Below are 24,991 nucleotides of genomic sequence, written 5' to 3'. Positions count from 1 at the left end.
CTGCGGCCATCTTGGTGTGTGGCATGTGGAGAATCCTCCGCGCGGTTTTCTAGGGCTGAAATTTGCTCCCACTGTCTGCCTGGTGGGGAGGACAGCTCTTTTTCAGGGTCTGCAGCATTACCCAAGCCTCGAGGGGCGCTGAAAAGATCGGCTCCGTGAGAGCTCAGTGCTGATCCTTTCTCCCTCAGTGCAGGGACGGCAGCCATTTTAAACCCTTTTGCTGCAGCTCAGACAAGTGCTAGGGGGGAGGGGGAGCTTCGCGCTGCGTTATCTCCAGTCCCTGCCGGTCCTGATGATATTTTGGATCAGGACCAGGATGATTTACAGGAAGACCCTGATTTCCCTGGGGGACAGGATGTTGATTCTGATTCTTTTTCTTTGGATTTTGTCCTTCTTATGCATAAAGCCTTTTTGGCTTCCAGATCTCTGCAAGGTACTCCCTTGCCACTGATACCTATGCAAAGACCGCCCCCCAAGATAGCCAAGCGCACAGATGTTCCCGCATCTCTACGGATCGTAAAGTTGAAAGGCGCTATGGCTTCAGGTGGCACAGCCGCTTCGGACGTTCCGGGCAGTGCAGCGACAGGTGCAGGAGTTTCTCCTTTCCCTCCCGCTGGTGGGGGATTGGATGAGGAGCAAGAAAAACAAAACTCCTTAGAGGGGGATGACCCTAAGGTGGCCCGCCTGTTTCAGAGGGAGGAATTAGAGCCCCTCATTCCGGCAGTTCTGTCTGAGCTGGGGGTCGACCTCCCCCTGCAAGCTCTGCTGTAGGATCTGGTGGACCCGGTTATAGCGGGATTGCGTGCTCCAGCCCAGGTTTTTCCTGTACATGCCATGATTCAGTAGCTGGTGACCAGGGAGTGGGAGGCTCCGGATTCTGGTCTGCGTGTGGGTCGCGTCATGGATAAGCTATATCTATTAACAGATGACTTTCTGACGCCCCTCCGATCCCCTAAAGTGGACGCTGCGGTTTCGGCTGTGGTGAAACAGCTCGGCGGTTTCGGCTGTGGTTAAACGGCTCGATGGCCCTCAAGGATCTCCAGGACAGCAAACTGCAAGTCCTGCTTAAGCGTATTTTTGAGGTCTCCGCCCTGGGTGTCTGAGCAGCAGTGTGTAGCAGTTACATGCTGCGAGCGAGCCTGCACTGGGTTCAGCAGCTGCTGATGTCTAGAGATCTTATTCCGGGAGAGTCCGAACAGGCACAGCATTAGGAAGCTGCAGTGGCATATGGGGCGGATGCTTTATATGACCTCCTCCGCACTTCATCTCGCACCATGTTGTCTGCAGTGTTGGCAAGGCATCTTTTGTGGCTCCGCCACTGGTCAGCGGATGTTTCATCCAAGGCTCAGCTGGGGGCTATCCCGTTTAAAGGTGATTTTTTTATACGGGGATGATTTGGAGCAGTTGATAAAGTCCCTGGGGGAGAACAAGGTTCACAAGTTGCCAGAGGACAGACCGAAGCCCTCTAGAGGTTTTCCGTCATCCCACTCTCATTTTCGGTGGCAACGGAGATTTCGGCCAAACAGGCAGCAAGTGGCCAGACAGCAACAGCCTTTTGCCAGAGGCCAAGCCTGGTCCTTCTCCTTCCGTGGACGCAGAGATGGTTCCTCCTTCGCTCCTGCCTCCAAGCCTACACAATGAGATGCGGTCGGCCCAGCCCTCGATCCTGCAGGTTGAGGGTCACCTGTCACGGTTTTGCGAGGCATGGGCCACAATTACTTCAGATCAGTGGGTGTTAAGCATAATAGAATGAGGCTACGCTTTGGAATTTGCTCGTCCTCTCCGATAGTTCTTCCTCATATCTCCATGCAGTCCCCAGGCCAAACAACAGATTGTTCGACAAACTCTGGAACGTCTACTGGCCCTCGGAGCTGTGACGCCCATACCTCCAGAGCACTGGACGAAAGGGAGGTACTCCATTTACTTTGTAGTTCCAAAAAAGGAGGGCTCCTTCCAGCCAATTTTGGACCTCAAGGAGGTAAACAAGTCTCTCAAGGTGTCCCACTTTCACATGGAATCTCTGCGTTCAGTCATCGCGGCGGTGCACAAGGGTGAATTTCTGGCCTCTTTAGATCTGATGGAGGCATACTTGCACATTCCCATACGCAAGGATCACCAAAGGTTCCTTCGCTTCATGGTGCTGGGAATGCATTACCAATTCTGTGTTCTGCCCTTCGGCCTCGCGACCGCTCCTCGCATGTTCACCAAAGTCATGGTGGTGGTGGCAGCCTTTCTCCGGAGGCAAGGCCTATTCATTCATCCTTACCTGGACGATTGGCTGATCAGATCAAAATCGAGAGATTGCTGTGTGGAAGCGATACACCAGGTGACCACTCTCTTGGAATCCCTCGGATGGGTGATCAATCAGTACAAGAGCAACCTCATTCCCTCCCAGATGTTGGAATTTCTGGGAGCCCGGTTCGACACTGCGGTCGAGAAGGTTTTCTTCCCGACAGATCAAAGGAGCAAACTGATGGGACAAGTTCGTCACTTGTTAGCTCTACCACTGCCCAAGGCTTGGGATTTCCTGCAGGTTCTAGGCTCGATGGCATCCACTCTGGAGTTGGTACCTTGGGCTTTTGCTCATATGAAACCATTATAACGTGCATTGCTTTCCCGATGGGACCCCAAGTCGGAGAATTTCCAATTTCCTCTGCCACTCACAGATCATGCCAGGTCTAGTCTTGGGTGGTGGCTCTGCCCACACAACCTGTTGCAAGGGGTGAGTCTGGAAGTCCCAAACTGGATAGTGGTGACCACGGATGCCAGTCTCTCTGGCTGGGGAGCTGTTTGCCAGTCTCTGTCAGTACAGGGCAGTTGGTCCCCGGAGGAGTCCGGATGGTCGATCAACCGCTTGGAGACCAGAGCGGTTCGCTTAGCCCTGCAACACTTTCTTCCACATTTACGCCATCAGGCAGTTCGTGTCCTCTCCGACAGTGCGCCAACGGTGGCCAATATCAATCATCAAGGAGGCACCAGAAGTCAAGCTGAAGCCGAGGAGGCAGAACTATTCATGGATTGGGCGGAGCAAAATCTAGCAACAATAGCGGCCTCTCACATCGCCGGGAAGGACAACATTCAAGTGGACTTTCTAAGTCGCAGACGCATAGATCCCTGAGAATGGGAACTCTCGGAACGGGCAACGGATCTCATATCTCGCAGATGGGGGACTCCTTATATGGACTTGATGGCAATGCAGGACAATGCCAAGGCTCCTCGCTTCTTCAGTCACAGGAGAGATCACGGCGCAGAGGGGGTCGACGTCCTAGTGCTTCCCTGGCTAACCTCAGTGCTCCTGTACATGTTCCCTCCTTGGCCTCTGGTGGGCAAGGTGCTTCGCAGGATAGAGGCTCACCCAGGGAGGGTAATCCTAGTAGTTCCAGGCACCCTCACTGATGTGGTGGTTCACGGATCTCATCAGTCTAGCTGTGGACGGACCTCTGTGCCTCGGACATCTTCCACATCTTCTCCGTCAAGGTCCTATATATTTCGACCAGGCAGCTCGCTTTTGTCTAGTGGCCTGGCTTTTGAGAGGAGGAGATTGAGAAAGAAGGGATATTCTGAGGCAGTTCTCACTACATTGCTCCAAGCCAGAAAGGCATCTACCTCTCTTTCTTATAGTAGAGTGTGGAGAATTTTTGAGACCTGGTGTCAGGAGCAAGGACTTTTTCCCAGACGTGCCACGATTGCTCAGATTTTGATTGTTTTGCAGGATGGTTTGGCCAAGGGCTTGTCTTTTAATTCCCTTCGGTGGCGGCCCTTGGCAATCTGGTTGGTAGGTCGGTGGCGTCCCACCCTGATGTGGTACGTTTCCTCAGAGGAGTAAGGCATTTGAAGCCCCCTGTCCGTCTGATATGTCCGTCGTGGAGTCTTAATTTGGTTCTTCACGGATTGTATGATCCGCAGTTTGAGCCCCTTAAGTCGGTAACTTTGAAAGATCTCACCCTGAAGACAGTGTTTTTGGTGGCCATATGCTCAGCTCACAGAATTTCTGAATTGCAAGCGCTTTCCTGTAGGGAACCCTTCTTGAGAATCTCTGAATAGAGGTTTCGCTTCGAACGATACCATCGTTCTTGCCCAAGGTAGTGTCTTCTTTTCATTTAAGCCAGTCAGTCGAGCTTCCGGCTTTTCCTGATTTAGCAAACACTGCCTAGCAGACGCGTGAGCTTCGTCGGCTGGATGTTAGACGTGCTTTGCTACGTTATTTGGAAGTCACAAATTCTTTCAGACTCTCAGATCATTTGTTTGTCCTTTGGAGTGGTCCCAAGAGAGGTCAAAAGGCTTCTAAGACAACGATTGCTCGATGGTTGAGAAAAACCATTTCATCGGCATACATTTGTAAAGGACGACCTATTCCTGAAGGCTTGAAGGCCCATTCTATTCGTTCTCAAGCAGCTTCTAGGGCCGAATGGCAGTTGGTATCGCCTCAGGAGATCTGCAGAGCCGCTACTTGGAAGATGCTCCATACATTTGCTCGCCACTACCGTTTGGACGTTCAAGCACCCGGAGATTTTGGCAGTGGCGTGCTGCGCGTGGGACTTGCGAGGTCCCACCCGGTTTAGGGAAGCTTTGGTACATCCCATGGTTTGGACTGATCCGGGTACGTACAGGGAAAAGAAAATTGGTTCTTACCTGATTCATTTTCGTTCCTGTAGTACCATGGATCTGTCCAAACACCTGCCCAAAGACTAGGAGTGGGTAACAGGAAAATGTTTGCAGTCTGCGCGCACATGTTACAGTTATGTTATTGCAGCATACTAAGAAAGAAAAATACAGTTTACGTGTTTATCTGTTCATGTTTACAGTTATGATCTTGCTTGATTCATTGCTAGTCATTTTCTGCTTTGATATTCTAAATACTGAAGGGATGCAGGAGGCACACCAATTTAAGTGAGGGTGCCTTTCAAGTTTTTCTCTGTCTCAACCTGCTGGAAGGAGGCATAACCCATGTTTTGGACTGAACCACGGTACTACAGAAATGAAAATTATCAGGTAAGAACCAATTTTCTTATCTCTTATCCCCTGATTACTTGTGAATGAAGACTTATGGAGGTTCATGTTCAAAAACCATTTAGATGGATAACTCAAAGGTTATGCAACTAAATAGCAAATGTGGCATATTTAGCCACTTATCCTGCTAAATTATAGTTGGATAAAAAAGGGGCTGAGATATCTGGCTAACCTAGTTGAATATCAGGTATATTTGGCTAGGTTAGTCAGATAACTTTAGACCTTCTTCAAAGCAAGTCTAAAGTTATGAGGTTTTGGGTGGCTGGATAACCTGTCACTTATCCGGATATCTTCAAACGTTATCCAGGTAAGTGGAGATATCGGTAAAAAGCAAAAACAGCACTGCAGGCCTCGAGGCCTGATTCTCACCACACCACCAGTAATAATTAACTCCCCAGCAGGCCAGGACCCCTCAAATGCCAGTAGATGTAAAAAAATAAAAGGTGAGTGACCAGCTCCAGCTCTCCAGCCCTCTTCCCCTCCCTCCTTGTTAAACCTTTCACAATCTAGTGCCTTCTTGGCACCCTTCACCTCTCATCCCCATGCTGGGATCCCCCCAGCTAAGGTCTCCCAGCCACCCCCCTTACCTTTAGATAGGCCCTTCTGCTGCCTGGGATCGCAGTCCATGGCAATCCCGGGCGCTTCCAGCTTAGCTCTTACATAAGAAAATGCCATACTGGGTCAGAGCAAGGATCCATCAAGCCCAGCATCCTGTTTCCAACAGTGGCCAATCCAGGCCAAAAGAACCTGGCAAGTACCCAAAAACTAAGTCTATTCCATGTTACTGTTGCTAGTAATAGCAGTGGCTATTTTCTAAGTTAACTTAATTAATAGCAGGTAATGGACTTCTCCTCCAAGAACTTATCCAATCCTTTTTTAAACACAGCTATACGAACTGCACTAACCACATCCTCTGGCAATAAATTCCAGAGTTTAATTGTGCGTTGAGTGAAAAAGAACTTTCTCCGATTAGTTTTAAATGTGCCCCATGCTAACTTCATGGAGTGTCCCCTAGTCTTTCTACTATCCGAAAGAGTAAATAACCGATTCACATCTACCCATTCTAGACCTCTCATGATTTTAAACACCTCTATCATATCCCCCCTCAGCCGTCTCTTCTCCAAGCAGAAAATTCCTAACCTCTTTAGTCTTTCCTCATAGGGGAGCTGTTCCATTCCCCTTATCATTTTTGTCACCCTTCTCTGTACTTTCTCCATCGCAATTATATCTTTTTTGAGATGTGGCAACCAGAATTGTACACAGTATTCAAGGTCACCACAGAGCGATACAGAGGCATTATGACATTTTCCGTTTTATTCACCATTCCCTTTCTAATAATTCCCAACATTCTGTTTGCTTTTTTGACTGCCACCGATGATTTTATTGTGTTATCCAGTATGACGCCTAGATCTCTTTCTTGGGTGGTAGCACCTAATATGGAACCTAACATTGTGTAACTATAGCATGCGTTATTTTTTCCTATATGCATAACCTTGCACTTATCCACATTAAATTTCATCTGCCATTTCGATGCCCAATTTTCCAGTCTCATAAGGTCTTCTTGCAATTTATCACAATCTGCTTGTGATTTAACTACTCTGAACAATTTTGTATCATCTGCAAATTTGATTACCTCACTCGTCATATTTCTTTCCAGATCATTTATAAATATATTGAAAAGTAAGGGTCCCAATACAGATCCCTGAGGCACTCCACTGCCCACTCCCTTCCACTGAGAAAATTGTCCATTTAATTCTACTCTCTGTTTCCTGTCTTTTAGCCAGTTTGTAATCCACGAAAGGACATTGCCACCTATCCAATGACTTTTTACTTTTCCTAGAAGCCTCTCATGAAGAACTTTGTCAAACGCTTCTGAAAATCCAAGTACACTACATCTACTGGTTCACCTTTATCCACATGTTTATTAACTCCTTCAAAAAAGTGAAGCAGATTTGTGAGGCAAGACTTGACTTGGGTAAAGCCATGCTGACTTTGTTCCATTAAACCATGTTTTTCTATATGTTCTGTGAATTTGATGTTTAGAATACTTTCCACTTTTTTTCCTGGCACTGAAGTCAGGCTAACTGGTCTGTAGTTTCCCAGATCGCCCCTGGAGCCCTTTTTAAATATTGGGGTTACATTAGCTATCCTCCATTCTTCAGGTACAATGGATGATTTTAATGATAGGTTACAAATTTTACTTATAGGTCTGAAATTTCATTTTTTAGTTCCTTCAGAACTCTGGGTTGTATACCATCTGGTCCAGGTGATTTACTACTCTTCAGTTTGTCAGTCAGGCCTACCACATCTTCTAGTTTCACCATGATTTGGTTCAGTCCATCTGAATCATTTCCCATGAAAACCTTCTCCAGTACGGGTACCTCCCCAACATCCTCTTCAGTAAACACCGAAGCAAAGAAATCATTTAATCTTTCCGCGATGGCCTTATCTTCTCTAAGTGCCCATTTAGCCCCTCGATCATCTAATGGTCCAACTGACTCCCTCACAGCTTTCTGCATAAGGTTTCAGCACAGCTGTTCATCAGCTGGAAATAGGGATGGGGGAGGTGCGAGCGCGGAAGAGGTGGAAGAGGCACTAGTTTGTAAAAGATGTAATGGGGAGGAGGAGTGGGCTGGTTTAGGTAAGTTATCCGGATGAGACTTTCATGGGATATTCAAACAGCAATGCTGCTGAATATCAGTGCATAAATCACCACTTAGCAAGATAAGTTATATCTGGCTAAGTTAGACCTGCTCTATGGTCATCCAATTAACTTAACTGGATAAGTCTGAATATCAGCATTTATCTGGCTAAGTTAACTGGATAAGTAGTGCCGCCTGCCCCATAATACCCATTACCCACCCCAGACTTATCTGGATGTCTGCTTAGCTGGATAAGTGACTTATCCAGTTAAGTGGCAACCACTGATTGTAGCCGGATATTCAGTGGCCACCACTTAGCTATAGAAGTCCCTACTTATCTGGTTAAGTATTGTTGAATATCATCCTCATGGTTCTTTAGGCTATCGGAAGCTGGTTCCAATTGAGCTTAAGGCTGAAAAGAGCAGGAGGAAACTGCCAGGACAAAGAACAAGCAAACATAAATTGGCTTGAACAAACAATAACTATAAGAAAGTGTCTCAAAATCTAGGGGGTGTGCATTTGTTTTGAAACAACATAAAAAAACGCAGCAAAACAGCTTGTTGTCATTTCCAAATGAAACAAAAAAAAAAAAAAGAAATTCATTGGGTTTTTGCACTATTTCAATAATAGGCATACGCCCTGGCCTTCACCTCCTCCTCCTGCTGCCACTGCAAAAACATGAATGCTGTTGCAATTAAAACATTCAAACCTCTCTCTGGGCCTTCCCTTAGGCCTCCTCACCCACCTCTTCCTATGCCTTTTACCCCTACCATGAGTTCGCCAAAGTCCAAATGGGACAGACGTTCCCACCTTGTAGGGTCCTGATTTGAAAATAGCACCAGCCAGTTCTGAGGCCGGCATCATTTTGTCGCATGACCATATGTTCTGGTACAACCATACAACAAAATGCCTGCTGGTGCCATTTTCAAATTGAGATCTGGCAAGGCAGATCCCCACTATCCCCCCTGCTGCCCTATGTGGAGTTTGGAGACCTCACAGAAGGGGTAAGAAGCATCCAGAGGGATGGTGGAGACATAGGAGAGGGCCTTGTGTGGCTCTTTTTTTTTTTTTTTTTAATTTTAGGTGACGCTTAATTTTTGTTTTGGCAATGGAGTGGAGAATGCAGCCCTTAGTTTCCTTATGCTTTACTTCCCTTATTGTCACTTTTTTTTTTCTTGTTTCTTTTGATGTTTATTTTGTTTCAAATAAGTGAAATGAATGGAAATAAACATTAAAGGAAATGAAGAAGCCCGCAACAAACAAAAAAAAACGAAACAAAGATATATTTTTTTTTTGGTGCACACCCCTATCAAAATCAGATAAACTAATGGAGAGACACAAAAATTTAATGCTCTGATACAGCCACATTTCAAAAATAAATGTCTGTGTCGAAGACTTTTTTCAAAAACTCTCAAAAATAAGTGCAATCGTGTTAATAAATAGTGTGTTCACCATGACACTGCTGTTGGCATTCTTCTCCTGGCTATAACAGGTCTCCCTGTACAATCCCAAGCATTTAGCTGTATAACTTTTATAATCAGCTCAGTCAAACAGGAAATCAAACTGGCTTCCAATAGGTCACCAAGCTTGAAATATTCTAATGTCAAGTCATATCAATACTACAAAATTCAAACTTAAAGTTCCCTTCTACAGCCCTGTTCAATGTGTATAGACCCAGCAGGTCGCAACAAGATTGTCATGCTTCATTGGTCAAGACTAATGATATGGCTGGAAAACTGCACTTGTAAATCCATCAATATTGTTTTACAAGGAATTCTATGACATAATTCTTACCAGTACTTATCACTTCTTAGTCATCAAAACTCTTAACATATCACATCCTGTAGAGACAACCTCAAATAAGAATGAATAAAAAATTAAAAATAGAAGAATTGCTTTTTTGGCTGGCCCAATGGCAGTGCTGCATGCTGCCATGTGGAAGATTCCCTGGTTCAGTTCCTGGATCAGTTCTTTAGCACTCTGTGTTGGCTGGGGCTGGGGACACTGAGAGGGCAGCGTTCACAGCGCCAAGGGGGAGGGAGGGAAGGAGTCGTGGTGTTACAGGAGCTCCCACTCAGAGATTTTATCTCTTGGGCCCCCTCCTGCCTCTCTCTGTGGGAATACCTGTAACACCATGGAAGATTCCATTTGTTCAGCCATCTCTTAGGTTGGTGATTGTCTTGCAACTAGGAGGAACATGCCAAAAAATGTGTAAGAATTTCTTCTTTAAGCCATTATTCATCTGGCACTGTGAATAACTGAGTTGCTCTAAATTTGGTTAGACTCTTAAAGATGTCATTTCTAGAGCACCTTTTCTGATTCTTCATTTATCACACATTCAGTTGTGATGTGAACACCTGCATCTATTCAGTTGACATTGCCGAAGCTCAGAAGCAGCGTACATTAAAAGAAATGTGTTCAATGGGCAATAGATATGTTTCGAAATGTCACTGGTTTAGTACTATGTGAGCAAATCAATACAACCACTAATGAAAGAATTCTAGAAAGACCTTCAGAGAAAATGTCCCCATTCAATACAGACATTTAAACCACTGGGTTCCATGCTTCTTAAAGTATCGAACCCAAAAGACAAAGCGGAAGCTGATCCAATATTGCTGGAGCAAAAAAACAAAAAAAGTATTGATCCATCTCTATTCATACTGAAATAAAATTTTATCATGATCCCCACTGCGTGAATGTTTCAAAATTGTATCAATTGCAATAACATCAGTTGTTCAAGAAGATGATCTTCTTTAATACAGTGAGCCACTAAAGGCGCCTATATATGTCCATGCTTAAAACAACTAAAATGCTCAGATACACATTTTCTTAAACATCTTGGGGGCAATATTTAGCTGCTGAGTGGCTCGGCTAGTTAGCCGAATAAACTTACCTGGCTATCTTAAAGTTAGCTGGATAAGTTTATCCTGCTAATCTTAGAACAGGTCAGCAGCACAACTAGTGTTAGCCGCATAAGTTAATCAGCAAACTCAAAATATCCATGGAATGCACCCGACTTATCCGGCTAAATTCCAGTTTAACCATTTAGGGTCTCATTTTCCAATATCGCATTGGATACCAAAAAGGGGTGTACCTTATGCTAATAAGCATGCGTATTGCAAGTTGCACTATTGCCTATGTGAAAGGCTGTTATTACAAGTTGAGGCCTGTTTCAGTATGATGGAGAGAGAGAGAGAGAGAGAGAGAGAGAGAGAGAGAGAGAGAACCTTGCTACAGTGCCTGCTCCCTAGACAGGTATTTGTATCCCTATGGGAGGCCCACCTAGTAACTCGAGGTGATGTTTAAGGATTAGTGTAGGGGGTTAGGGGCCACTTTCACATTCAACGTGAGACGTACGAACAGAACAGTGGTCTCTTGTGAAGATTTGATGACCTACGGAGTGAGGAAACTCACTCCAAGATGAGATTTGTGCAATGTTCTCTCCATCTAGCTTGATGGACGCTCTACCTGGGTAACAACAAGCTAGGTGGAGAGAACATTGCACAAATTTCATCTTGGAGTGAGTTTCCTCACTCCGTAGGTCATCAAATCTTCACAAGAGACCACTGTTCTGTTCGTACGTCTCACGTTGAATGTGAAAGTGGCCCCTAACCCCCTACACTAATACTTAAATCTCACCTCGAGTTACTAGGTGGGTCTCCCATAGGGATACAAATACCTGTCTAGGGAGGAGGCACTACAGCAAGATGCTTGCTTGCTTGCTTGCTCACTCGCTCTCTCTCTCTCCCCATCATAGTGAAACAGGCCTCTCAGGAGACATCATGAACTGCAATAAACTTTTACCAACCTGTAGCGCATGTAATCACACAACATAACGCAAATGAAAGAGCTGTAATTATTGGCCGCATTAGGAGCCATGCTAACAGTGCAGCTGTTTCACAGCACACAATAAATCCTCCCTACTTTACATTTGCTCCAGCCCCTGAATACAAAATTAAAAATTTGCATTCGCAAACCACGTTAACTGCTGTTAGCATGGTTTGCGGAATTATCGCACGCGGTAACTACTTGGAAAATGAGGCCCTTAGACAGATAACTTTTCATTTATCTGTCTAAATGGCTTTTGAATATTGACTTCCTTGTCATTTTTCCTATGTTGATCTTTTTAGAAGGACATATGGCTAAGTAAGCAATATAAGTTAATCCACAAGTGATAAAATGGTGCAATTTGTATATCTTCTTTGCTGTCAGACATTTGAATTATTTAACAGTGAGCGTCACCTCACATGCTTGACATCATCTATATTTATGATAGCCTTTGATCTTATTGATTTTCACATTATCCAAACCATCATATAAAAAAGTAGGACTTAGATTTTTTTTCAGATTCTTGCCCCTACTGAATGTGAATCGCAATTTCTTGTTCTTAAAAGCAGAGTTGAACTGAAGAACGTTCCAGTTTTTCCTAAATGTTTCACAAAGCTTAGATGTGCCAGCTGTATAACACAAAACACAAGTGAAAACTTCATCTGTGTTTATATCTCTCCTTAAACTCATCAGTAGCAATTCCTGTGAATAAAAAAGTGCTCACTTAAATGCATTATATACAGATGCTATTGGATATCCTCTGTCCAAAAAAATCTCTTATGCAAGCCAAAAGACCACTTACACTGTTCTATTAAATTTTCAAGACAAAAACAGAACAGTCTATTGTTATAACCCTAAAATATGCATAGATGTTAAGTGTCATTCACATTTAAAATGCATTCATAACTGTATTTAACATTAATAGGAAAATGATAGCATCTTATCTATCTCATTGCAAATTAAAATACAGAAGATACCTCAAAACACAGTTACCACCATTTTTTTAAATTTTTAGCTCTCTTTTCACACACTCCTACAATCATCCCACACTGTGTTACAACATCATCATCCCACTCACATACATACTACCTATATAATAATCTGTATGACAATGAATATATCCTGTGCATCTTATTCCTTTAAAAACAATAATACAGCAGTGACAAATCTGAGAAAAATCTGTATGTTTCAGATTATTGTAAAAAGGTCCCGGAGCCTGTATTTCTGATACCACTAACCACAACTATGTAAGCTTCTTCTGATGATCATAAACTGCTGAAAAAAAGTCACAGAGAAGAATAACTTATCTTGTGCTGTCCATAGCTGTAAAAGATACTTCTGGAGGACTTTTATCCTGTGCAAACATTTGCACTGTATAGTTATTCACCGTGAAATCTTCATTGCTGATCTTGATAAAAAAGGAACCTACACAATGTCAGTTGCAAGAGAACCCAATGTGTTCTCCGTTCTTCTGCCCGTTTCATTCTTCTTCCCACTCTCAGTTGTCTCCCAATATGTATTTAAGCTCAATTGTGGGGGGACCACAATCCACTAACTCCCACACATTCACCAATCTCCTTCACAAATCTCCCTTTGCAAAATCTCCCGACGCTGCAGCGTTTCGGCACACCCGTGCCTGCATCAGGGGATTTATTCTTTTATTCTCATGAGCTTGATAGTTTATAAACCAGCTAACATGGCATCAGTGAGACTCATTGATTGGGTCCTCTTGCAACTGACATTGTATAGATGTTTTGTGATTCAACCGGTTTCCTTTTTTATCAAGATCAGCAATGAACATTTCACGGTGAATAACTATACAGTGCAAATGGTTGCACAGGATAAAAGTTCTTCAGAAGTATCTTTTACAGCTATGGACGGCACAAGATAAGTTATTCTTCTCTGTGACTTTTTTCAGCAGTTTACAGATTATGATCATCAGAAGAAGCTTACATAGTTGTGGATAGTGATATCAGAAATATCAGGCTCTGGGACCTGAAACATACAGTTTTTTCTCAGATTTGTCTCTGCTGTATTATTGTTTTTAAAGGGATAAGATGCACAGGATATATTCATTGTCATACGGATTATTATATAGGTAGTATGTATGTGAGTGGGCTGATGATGTTGCAGCATACTGTGAGATGATTGTAGGAGTGTGTGAAAAGAGCTAAAAATGTAAAACATTTTGGTAATTATAAGTGTTTTGAAGCATCTTTTGTATTTTAATTTGCAATGAGATAGATAAGATGTTAACATCATTTTCCTATTATTGTTAAATACAGTTATGAATAAATTTTGAATGTGAATGACACTTAACATCTATGGATATTTTAGAGTTATTACAATAGACTGTTCAAAAAAATCTCTTGACAAAACCTTAGACTGTTCCATAAAACCATCAATGGTTGAAGATACCTTTTTAGCTCTGACCTGTTTCCAGCTATGTTAGCTGGATATACTTATCCAGATAACTCTTAGCTATAAATATTTAGTGGTGCAGTCATGCCACTGAATATCTGAGCAAAGTTATCTGAATAAGTTTATCCAGCTAACCTTTTAATTTGACCAATGGCTCAATTTCGGGCCCTACAGTCTCTGAATTGTAACACACCTTGAACTCAAAAGGTGAGTAATTAAATCCAAATATATCACACACACACACACATGAAAAATCATCATTCTATGTGACAACTAGAGCTAAATTGCTAATTTAATTTAATTCTGATATTTATAGGCTGCCTTTTCAAACTAGTGCTCAAGATGGCTGCACCCTACAAAAAAACAAACAATATCATATTTCAACAATTCAAAGCATACATTCAAATTAAAATTAGTATAGAAGCACACACCATAATAAACTGACCCCTCATCCATAAGACATAAAATGTATCAAGCCATCACATTTAATCCTATAAAATAGTAATCTAGGAAAGTAGAAGGTTATAAAACCTCTTCCTTGGATAGTTTATGAATTAAAATGAGTTACCTAAAAAGACAAACCTACTGCAATTCCTTAATGCCTATGGGCTGGAGCTTGATATTTGCATTCGGGACAAGCGTACAGTAGGAACTGTTTAGCTTTAAGCCCCTCTCTGAAAGCCAATTTTTTTTCTAGCCGGGACTGCCCAGACCCTCTCCTTGAGCTCTCGATCCAGTCTGCGTAATGAAGTTTGTATCATTTGATAACCGTATGGAAAGTTCCTTGAGAAAGGTTCCAAATAAATAAATAATGTAGTAAACAAGGTTTGAAAGTTTGGTTCACAAATATATTTCAGTGATAACCTTTGGGAGGGTTTTAGGGCCCATCTCGGTTACAAATTGTTCTTAAGACCTAGGGCCCAGATTTTAAAAGCATTTACATGAGGAAAACTGAGTTTTTCTCGAGTAGATGCACTTTAGTCATGTAAGAGGCTTTTGAAAATTGCTGCAATGTATGCCATTGAATTGTCCATAGAATCTGCTCGCGTACAGGCATTTTATGCAGGTAAATGGCTTTTGAAAATTGGTACGATAGGAGTTGCATTTACGTCTGTAAATCCTTTTGAAAATTCACCTGTAGTTGTGTAGGCTGTTAGATCAGCATCTAATATCCTTTCTATTAGGCTGTCAGATTGATCCCTTTCAAAAAATACAAGCCCCAGGAAACCCTGGATAAAGTTAAAGATATCCAGCAGTAACACAGCATAAGGTTAATCAAGTTCTATAGAGATGGAGCCATTTATTTTTTAACCAGACCAGTTACAGTTTTCCAAAATCCATTCAGAAAACCCACTACTTCCTCAGGGCATTGTTACATTCAGTGAGCGACACACAAGGACGGATTAGGTCCATTAATAGATTCTAGAGAGCATGTTTGGCACCCCCTTTTTCTTTATCTTTTTGTGTTAGAAAAGTGACAGCATTTCCTCCTCCTGCCCCTCCCCCTCCCCCCATAAAATGAGAAAATGCAGCTATGAAAACCCCTAGTGAATGACACCACTTGCATGCTGCTGTTTTCTATGGATAAATGCAGCAGAGTCAATGAGTCCTTGTTCTGAGTCGCGAGAGTTTCTGTGCTATCCAAAAGCACAGAGTGTAAAGTCCATCTTTCTCGACGCACCACGCTGTCAAATTGTGCAGCCTGCTGGATCATGTCAACTGCATTTATGTTCTGCGCCCATCTGTGCTGAAGTGCTAGATGATCAGGCTGTACCTCTGTAATAGTAAACTTTAATAGAGGAGTCTGGAGCTCTCACCATCACCCAGAGCCCTTGCCACGCTAATGGATGAAATCTATGACCACTCAGATTTCAGCTACTCATAGTCCAAGACTGAGTCACAAGTATCGATATAACTTAATTGAAACAAAAAAAAAAAAGGTTGCAATTGATGAAACATAGCATTACTATTTTACTTAATGGAGCTATTGTAAGAATACAGTGCCTTACTTCCCAAATGTACCTCACAGAAAACTTGGGGTGTACAGGTTAATTCTGTTCAGGAATGTGCGCATGTCGGTATTCATTGTGGCTTGTTTCCGTAGGTACTGATCACCGTACTGGATGAGAATGACAACAGCCCGCAGTTTGACATCACCTCCGACTCCTTGGTCAGCGTGGCAGAGGACAGCAGCGTGGGGAGGCGGGTTGCCCTGGTCTTGGCTAGAGATCCCGACGCAGGAAACAATGGACTGGTATGAAGGGCTTGAGAAGCTACAAACTGTGCTGTTAAACTGGGGCAAGGGAGGGGAAGGAGGGACTAAAAATGGTCCAATAAAGACAAGGTCTGCTGTTTTCTCTCCCTTCAGGGGTAAGATGTGTGCTCCATGACAGGTAGTTGCAAAGGCAAGAAAGTGGGACTATATTTTCCTCGGTCTCAAGCAGTTTAAATGCCTGACAAAAGGATGGACAGAATTCCAAAAGCCTCACCTTACTTATCTGCAATGGAATGCTTCCTGCAAAGGACACACACAGTGCTCAATTTACCTTCATTCTGATCTATGGCACTCCCTGCCAAACTGTTTCTGAACCCCCACACAAAAGGTTTTTCCAGTGCGTCTCAATGCTTGCTTTCAGCAGCATTTACCACTGTTCCGGTACCGGACAGCATTGCTAATATTCCTCAGTCCTGACCCATAAGCCCCTGTTACTCTAGTGCAGAGCCTTGCTGACATATTGCAACCATGAAAAGTACACCCTCATGCTATTCTAGTACTACTGAGTCCCGTGCAGGTCTGCCAGTATATTACCCTGATGAACTGTTCTAGTACCGATCCTCCACACAGCTGTACTAATGCACCAGTCATGGCCTGCAGCAGCTCTGGTATTCTGTCTCTCCTGTGTACTTTAATTCATGCAGTGCATTCATTTATTCCACTACTGAGCCCAACACGGTGCTCTTAAACACCTGACTTGCATTTCCCCCTTATAGTCTAGCAATTCACAGAGGTCATGTGACCAAGCTTAGCACTGACTGGATGGATTTTTCTAGAGCTTTCTGAAAAAGTCCTAACAGGTTTTCTCTGCCTGTGCATAGTAATTCCCCCCTCAGTTTGCATTGGTCCACCAAAACTGTTTTTTCAACAGCCCTGTTTTTTCAACAGCCCTACTGAGCTTGAATCTGCCTTTTCTTCCTAAAATTCCTTAGATTGCTGCCCGTGATTAGCTCTAAACTCCTGCTGAATCACCTGAAAACAACAGCCTGGCCAAGCATTTGCAGCAAGCACCATCAATTTAACATTTCTTTCTTCATAGATCTTTTCAGACATGGACAGCAAGTAATTAAATATAGGGTGGCATAAACTCTATGCAGCAATCAAACACTTCTCTTGGTTGTTTCTTGCCGGGGCAGCGTGCACAAAGGGGGGTTGAAAAATGCAATTTACGCGCAGCAACGAGACCAGTGCTCACCCAGTTCCCTCCCAGTCCTCTCCAATTAAGGAGCGGACTAGGAGGGAACATTCCTACCCCCCTACCTACCCTCCCTCCCTCTTCCCCAACCTCTTAAAATGCCCTACCTTTTTTTTTCTTTGTTTTAGAACTTATGCCAGCTCTAGAGCTTTCTTAAGTTACGAACGCTGGCACAGCAGCAATTGGCCGTTGTACCGGCCACCTCCAGCTCCGCCCCTCCCCGACCCCTGGACCGCCCCTTATCTTTAGCCTGGCTCTTGTGCACGTAACGAGGGTTACGCTCGCGACTGGGCTCCTTTTAAAATGCGCGTGGCGTGCGCAAGACTCGGCCTCTCACGTAACCCCCATTTTTTACACGCGCCAGCCATTTAAAATCGGGCCGTTAGCCTACCACAGCCTGCTCTTACTGGCCTGTCCTTCTCTGGCAGTCTTTTGCCTCCCTTGAAATCTCCTTTAAAGTTTAGATTAGTTTATTACACTTGATAATAGTGCCTGTCACATAACCAAGGCAGATTACCAAATAAAATATTAAAATAAATAACATAAATTATAAAATAAATAAAACAGACTAAAAACATATCATACATAGCCAACAACTAATACATACCTAAAGCAATCAAATATTGCAATAGCAAGCATAATGAAATCAATACCCAATCAATTAGCAGTTATATACATAAAAGGATACTGTTGATACCACAATGGTACGGGAGGTACAGCCTTCTCTCACACAGATGTACACACGCACACACATGCTTGACATGTTCAGTAGTCACAGTCTCTAAAATCATTTGGTCTGCAGCACGTTTATTCATTACCCTCCTCTTTGTCGCCATCCTCATCTTCTGGGTCTTCATCCCCTTCGTCCTCAGGATCAGTTTTTCTTCTCACTATGTGGCAGATTTTCCTCATCTTATCTTCCTCTCCATCTTCCTCTTCATCATGCTCATCTTCTATGCTGTACTCCTCCTCCTCCCTATCCAGCTCCTCTTCATCCTCATAGTCGATGGCATCAGCTTCTCTTCAAGCATCTTCCTCATCCACTTCTCCATAGTCACTGTATTCCTCATCCAGCCCATCAGCATCTGAGTTAGAGTCAGGGGCTCCCTGGTCGTCCATGTCAAATTTATCCAAGTACATAAGCTGAGGGAGGAGATCAAACATGCTTTCTCAATAATTGTTCATCATCATCACCTTACAGTTAAAAAGGTCCAAACTCCTCAGATTTGTCAACTTCTTCAGGGGATCCAGAGTGTGGATGCATTTGATTTTGTTGCAACTCATGTTTAAGTATGTCAGAGTCGGAGGTTCGCTCTCCTAGAACCTTGAGGCCACCGTAAATTAAAGCTTTACTTAAATTAGTTTCACCTGCATTCCCCTATTACTATCACATTCCTCTGCAGTCTGTTCTTTCTTTTGATTGGCTTCAGGATAAGACTCCCTATGGCTACAGCTCCCAGCATCTTTCTCTCCTCTGTTCCCCTATTCCTTAAAGTGGCATTAATGCTGGAGTTCTCTTTACAGCACCCTCTGTACCTCTTAACTGGCTACTGTCTCCACATCTCAGCCTCCGGCTTCGTGAGTATCGTCCTCATTACAATCACCCTAGTAGGTTTGTATTTATTTATTTATTTGATCTGACTTATTAACCCCAAATCCAGCAGAGGTCTAAGCAGTGTAAAAAACATGCAAAAAAATAGAACATAGATAAAAATTACACAATAACAAAACAACAAAATTCAGACACACGTTAAAGAAAAAAATTAAAAATCAGGACAAATAATCTAATAACAAATCACATACAACTTAATAAACAAAATAAAGTAATATATCATATTCAAAATAAAATCAGTATCTATAAATGAATCAATACAAATATTTAAAACAAATACTGTGGTCAAATATAGGCCAAGTTAGCCCATTGGGAGTACATTAATTGGAATTAAACTATTTTACAAACAAATCATGCAGAATGTCCGAAAAAGCTATGCTACAGTTTTTTGGGCAGTGCTAGAAGATTTCTTTTTAATTTTCCATTCTCTTGAGCTGCCCTGTGTTTTTTCTTCCGTGCAGACATGCCAATAGTCTGTCTAGACAAATATTTTCATCTCTTTGGCCCTCTTTTAGAGGAGGAAAATTTCTTTGCTTGATTTTATCTCATCAGTTTCCTCATAATGTCAGAGAAACAGATCAGCTTCAAGTTCTGCCCAGAGTGCAAATAGAATATGTCCATCACGAGTTTTATTTTACAAGAACAGAGTCTGAAATTTGCAATGGAGGAGAAGCACCCAGATAATAGCAGCTTGCCTGACGAGTGGAGGTGATGCAGAGGAACAGCAGGAGATAAGAGAGGGGAGGTAGCACGGAACTGAAGAGTGAATGCTCCACTTATTAGTGCTGTGCAGCCCCCCCAAATTTTGTCATGGGGTGGGTATTTTTTAGGGGGCATGGTTTGTGTTTAATGTTTATGTTGGTTTAGTTCCTTTGCCAAACCAAAAGAAGCATTTAAAAAGAAAACGAAAACAATAATAATAAAAGGAAATAGGGGGCCCCCCAGGGCCTTATAACTGCCCTCCCAGCCCTGAGAAAAGTGCTGGCACTGGGAGGCGTTGTGAGAGTCCTGATCAGGAAACGGGGCAGGAGGGATGCAGGATCATCTGCCCATAACGCTCCTCTTCAATGTGGCATCAGCTGGACCTGAGTTGTCTTTTTTTTGCCTCTTTTACTAAGCAGGACCACCATAGAAGGAGTAAAGGGAGGGCTGAGGTGGAGAACCCAGCAGTTTTTTTGGGGGGTCAGAAGGGCCAGAGGGACTTCCCCAGGCCCAGCAACATTTTGGGGGAAGCTTCGGGAAAGCCCCTGGGCAGGTCCTGAAAAACTGCAGGAGAGGCTCCAGACCTGTGGTGGATGTTATTTTTACTAGCTTTTTTTTTTTCAAAACGAAACAAAAAAAAACCCCAAATTTTATTGTTTTAAGAACATAAGAAATTGCCATACTGGGTCAGACCAAGGGTCCATCAAGCCCAGCATCCTGTTTCCAACAGTGGTCAATCCAGGCTACAAGTACCTGGCAATTACCCAAACACTAAGAAGATCCCATGCTACTGATGCAATTAATAGCATTGGCTATTCCATAAGTAAACTTAATTAATAGCAGTTAATGGACTTCTCCTCCAAGAACTTATCCAAACCTTTTTTGAACCCAGCTACACTAACTGCACTAACCACATCCTCTGGCAACAAATTCCAGAGCTTTATTGTGCGTTGAGTGCAAAATAATTTTCTCCGATTAGTCTTAAATGTGCCACTTGCTAACTTCATGGAGTGCCCCCTAGTCCCTCTATTATTCAAAAGTGTAAATAACTGATTCACATCTACTCGTTCAGGACCACTCATGATCTTAAAGACCTCTATCATATCCCCCCTCAGCCGTCTCTTCTCCAAGCTGAACAACCCTAATCTCTTCAGCCTTTCCTCATAGGGAAGCTGCTCCATCCCCTTTATCATTTTGGTTGCCCTTCTCTGTACCTTCTCCATCACAACTATATCTTTTTTGAGATTTGTACACAGAATTGCACACAGTATTCAAGGTGCGGTCTCACCATGGAGCGATACAGAGGCATTATGACATTTTCCATTTTTTTAACCATTTCCTTCCTAATAATTCTTAACATTCTGTTTGCTTTTTTGACTGCGGCAGCACACTGAGCAGACGATTTTAAAGTATTATCCACTATGATGCCTAGATCTTTTTTCTGTGTGGTAGCTCCTAATATGGAACCTATCATCATGTAACTACAGCAAGGGTTATTTCACCCTATATGCAACACCTGGCACTTGTCCACATTACATTTCATCTGCCATTTGGATGCCCAATCTTCCAGTCTTGCAAGTTCCTCCTGTAATGTATCACAATCCGCTTGTGATTTAACTACTCTGAATAATTTTGTATAAACCGCAAATTTGATAACCTCACTCGTCGTATTCCTTTCCAGATCATTTATATATTTATTGAAAAGCACCTGTCCAAGTACAGATCCCTGAGGCACTCCACTGTTTACCCTTTTCCACTGAGAAAATTGACCATTTAATCCTACTCTCTATTTCTTGTTTTAACCAGTTTGTAATCCACGAAAGGACATCGCCTCCTGTCCCATGGCTTTTTAGTTTTCTTAGAAGCCTCTCATGAGGGACTTTGTCAATCGCCTTCTGAAAATCCAAATACACTACATCTACTGGTTCACCTTTATCCACATGTTTATTAACCCTTCAAAAAAATGAAGCAGGTTTGTTAGGCAAGACTTCCTTGAGTAAGTCCCTGCTGACTGTGTTCCATTAAACCATGTCTTTCTATATGCTCTACGATTTTGATCTTGAGAATAGTTTAGAAAACGTAATGAGATAAACGAATGCACATCCACTTACACATGAGAAGTATGAACTGAAGCATATGGGAAACAAATTTAGTACTGATGGTAGAGAGGTGACATTGATATAATGATACCAGAGAAAAAGAAGTTGCTCAGCTGAATTTTGAAAAGGACTATATTGGTGAATGGTGGTTTAGCGAGTGACTTGTGAGGGGTACCTTACAATAGTCAGAGTAGGAGGAGATAAGGGAGTGGATAAGGGTCTTGGCAGCTGCTCAGAAAGGAAGGGGTAGAAGTCAGTGATGTCCCAGAGAAAGAAGCAACACAGTGTAGAACTGTCTTGAATGTACACAGAGAAGAATGGAAAAGTAACAGATCAGCCCAAAGTTGCAAGCAGCTGGGACTCAGGCGGGGAGGATGACAGTTTTATTCACCAAGAAAATGTGGAAAAGGGGAAGTGGTTGTGGGTGCAAAGAAAAGCAACCCAATCTTGGGATCAAGTGCAAAGAGAGAAGAAACCAGAATAGAGCTTTGGGGCACCCTAATCCTAATTGAGGAGAATTCACCAAAAGATATGGCTCTGATTCATCTCCTGGGTATACGGCATAGCCCACCTGTACCTTGTTGATGTGCCCCATTAGAACTGCTGCCTGCCCCTGCCCCATCCAGCTGGCACCAGTGTGCTGTCAGTGAGAGGCAGGTATGGGTAGCACTCTGGCTGGCCTAGATGTCCCCTGTAAAATGGATGCTACTCCCTTCTGCCTTAGAAAGCTGTGCTTGCTTTGGGCATAGTACTGAGTACATAGGGTAAGGATCACTCGCCTATTAAATTCTGTCCTGGATGTAACTTGCAATCTGAGGCTAAGATGTGTATCAGTCACTTTAATCCTGTGTCCTCAACCACTTGCAGAGCTGGCCATGCAGGGCAATCATTTCCTCGTCGGTCTGTGTCAGCACCTTTGATGCCTGCCTCTTACCCCAGGAGATTGATAGGGAACAAAGCCCCATCAGCAGCTTGGTCGCTTGCTCCTGATGCAATAGTGCGTCTGCTGTCTCACTGGGGCAAAGGTCCAGAGGGTCAGCATTGCAGGCAGACTTCCTCTTTGCTGTGGCTTTCCTGCTCCTGGTGTGAGTGGAGGAGTGGGACCCTAGACTAGAACAAGCCTTTCCTGAACCCGCTAATGGGTGCTGTTTTTGCAAATGAAATAGCATACCACTGTTTGAAAAATGGCTGACTACTTTTAGTCAGCCGGCTACTACCTGGTGATAATCCCCTTATTCAATAAACATACATACGGTTAATGCGACTCCAACATTGCTCTAAGCTTCAACGGCAAGAGGAAATGTGGAAAAAAGGATTTGCATTCACAAAAAAGTGGGGTGTAGCTTGCTTGTTACCTCAAACCAAATAAGCCTGATACTTCACTTTCAATGCATATCCAGCATAGCTCTCTGCTTCAACGGCAGGGGAGAAAGTCTGATACTTCACTTTCAATGCATATCCAGCATAACTCTCTGCTTCAACGGCAGGAGGGAATGAAGAAAAGTGGATCTATATACAGACAAGGACTGAATTATATAGTCTGGGTAAACAAATAAGCATGGGTGTAGCTTGCTTATTGTGGCGGTTACTACCCCTAACTAATTAAGCTGGATATTTCACTTAGATGCAGTTCCAACACTGCTCTCTACATTAATAGTGGGGGTGGAAGAGAAATAGAACCAAAAGCTTACTAAGAGTATGAGATATGTATGAGAAAAAAAAAAGTATAAAGCTTGCTGGGCAGACTGGATGGGCCGTTTGGTCTTCTTCTGCTGTCATTTCTATGTTTCTCTACTGATGGGCTTTCAAGAGTGATTACATTCTAAAAAATGCTGAATCTCTGTAACTGTAAAATATCTCCACAACTCTGATGTCTTGTGGGATCCTCTCTCTAGATCCTTGGGTGCTGCTGCTGGAGCTGGGGTTGGGGTTGAGGGCAGACTAGGAGCTAAAAGATCAGAGGTGTGTCTCAAGTTCTCAACTGCCTGCTGTTCCTCAAGGGCGATCTTGACCCTGGAAGGATAGCATACTGCCTCTGCGGCTATGATATCCACCTGCTGCTCACTGGATATCATGATAATAAGTGTAACTAGGTTCTCCAAACACTCCTCACCTACTAGATTTTCAATACCCTCTTCTATTTCTTTGAATCTCTCACATAATTCATCTGAATCAGTAGGTTCTGCAAAGATCTGCTGCAGACATTGATCAGAACGGAACAGGAAATGCAATACTTGGTTTAGCTTATGCATGGCTCCTCGTCCTCTCCCATTGCTGCTGCCACACTCCGCTGAGTCTGCCCTCTGCCCTTGCATGATACTATCACCAACAGTGGAGAGGGGAACAGGCAGCTGCTTTTTCAGCTTCTCAGCCAACCCTTCATCTCTAGATGGTTTCTCCTTCTTTAAAAAATTCCCACTGAGCTTGGTAGGAGGGCTTCATCCTATGCCTTTCTTCATCCTATGCCTTTCTGGAGGTCTTTCTGGAGATAAAATAGACTTCCCTCTTCATCTTTCATTGTCACGTTTGCCTCTTGATGCCAGTGACACAATGGAATGTATTCAAACACATCACTAGTGGGCTGAGGCTTTAGTATTACAATTTTTGTACACCCTAGTGTGAATGTACACTGATAGAAGACCACAAGCAGATTGCAAGCCCAGAGAGTGAATAACTGATGATGCTTGCTTAGTGACTCTGCACACTAAAAAAAACCAAACCAAGTAGTCAAACTTAGCTGAAGAGGCATACACATAAGAATTAGTACTCTACACTGTTTCTTTCACAGAGAGAAAGCAGGAAGCTTCTAAGTTGCTGCAATGTGCAGAGGCTACATAGGATGCAAGAGAGACTGACAATCTCTGTCTGTTTCTTTTCTGCAACCACTGACACAGTTTTAGCTGCAATGGTAGTTTAGAGTTGATGTATACTATAATCCTCTCACAGAGATTCTAGATTTTCTCCTGCTATTCAATAGTAATCATGCAGACCACACTGCTGCGGCACCATTTTTAAACCTACCATAAGCCAGATCAGGAGCAAGTGGGGATTGCTTCTGCTCTTTAGACACCAGGAGCCCTCATGAAGGCATAAATGGGGGTCAGGAGGCCCTGGCTGGTCTTGGCTAAGCCCAACCAGATAGGTCCAGGCCCCTCATCTTCTTTTATGGGGTGGAAGAGAGGTCAAACAGGACCATGGAGGCCACTG

At 43.2% G+C, this 24,991-nt stretch overlaps 1 protein-coding gene and 1 pseudogene across 2 annotated transcripts in view; one reads left to right on the top strand and one right to left on the bottom strand.

Moving 5' to 3' along the window:
* The window catches only part of CDH23 (cadherin related 23), a 1,814,588-nt gene that overhangs the window by 1,431,046 nt on the left and 358,551 nt on the right, over positions 1–24,991 (top strand). For both annotated transcript variants that reach the window (XM_029608940.1, XM_029608939.1), the window contains one exon: positions 16,006–16,155. In XM_029608940.1, the coding sequence (XP_029464800.1) occupies positions 16,006–16,155 (150 nt within the window). The remainder of the gene's footprint in view (positions 1–16,005; positions 16,156–24,991) is intronic.
* LOC115096072 lies at positions 18,179–24,099 on the bottom strand (annotated as a pseudogene).

Source organism: Rhinatrema bivittatum, chromosome 7 (assembly GCF_901001135.1).
Source record: "Rhinatrema bivittatum chromosome 7, aRhiBiv1.1, whole genome shotgun sequence".
Lineage (NCBI taxonomy): Eukaryota > Metazoa > Chordata > Amphibia > Gymnophiona > Rhinatrematidae > Rhinatrema > Rhinatrema bivittatum.
This window is presented reverse-complemented; position numbering and strand designations above follow the sequence as displayed.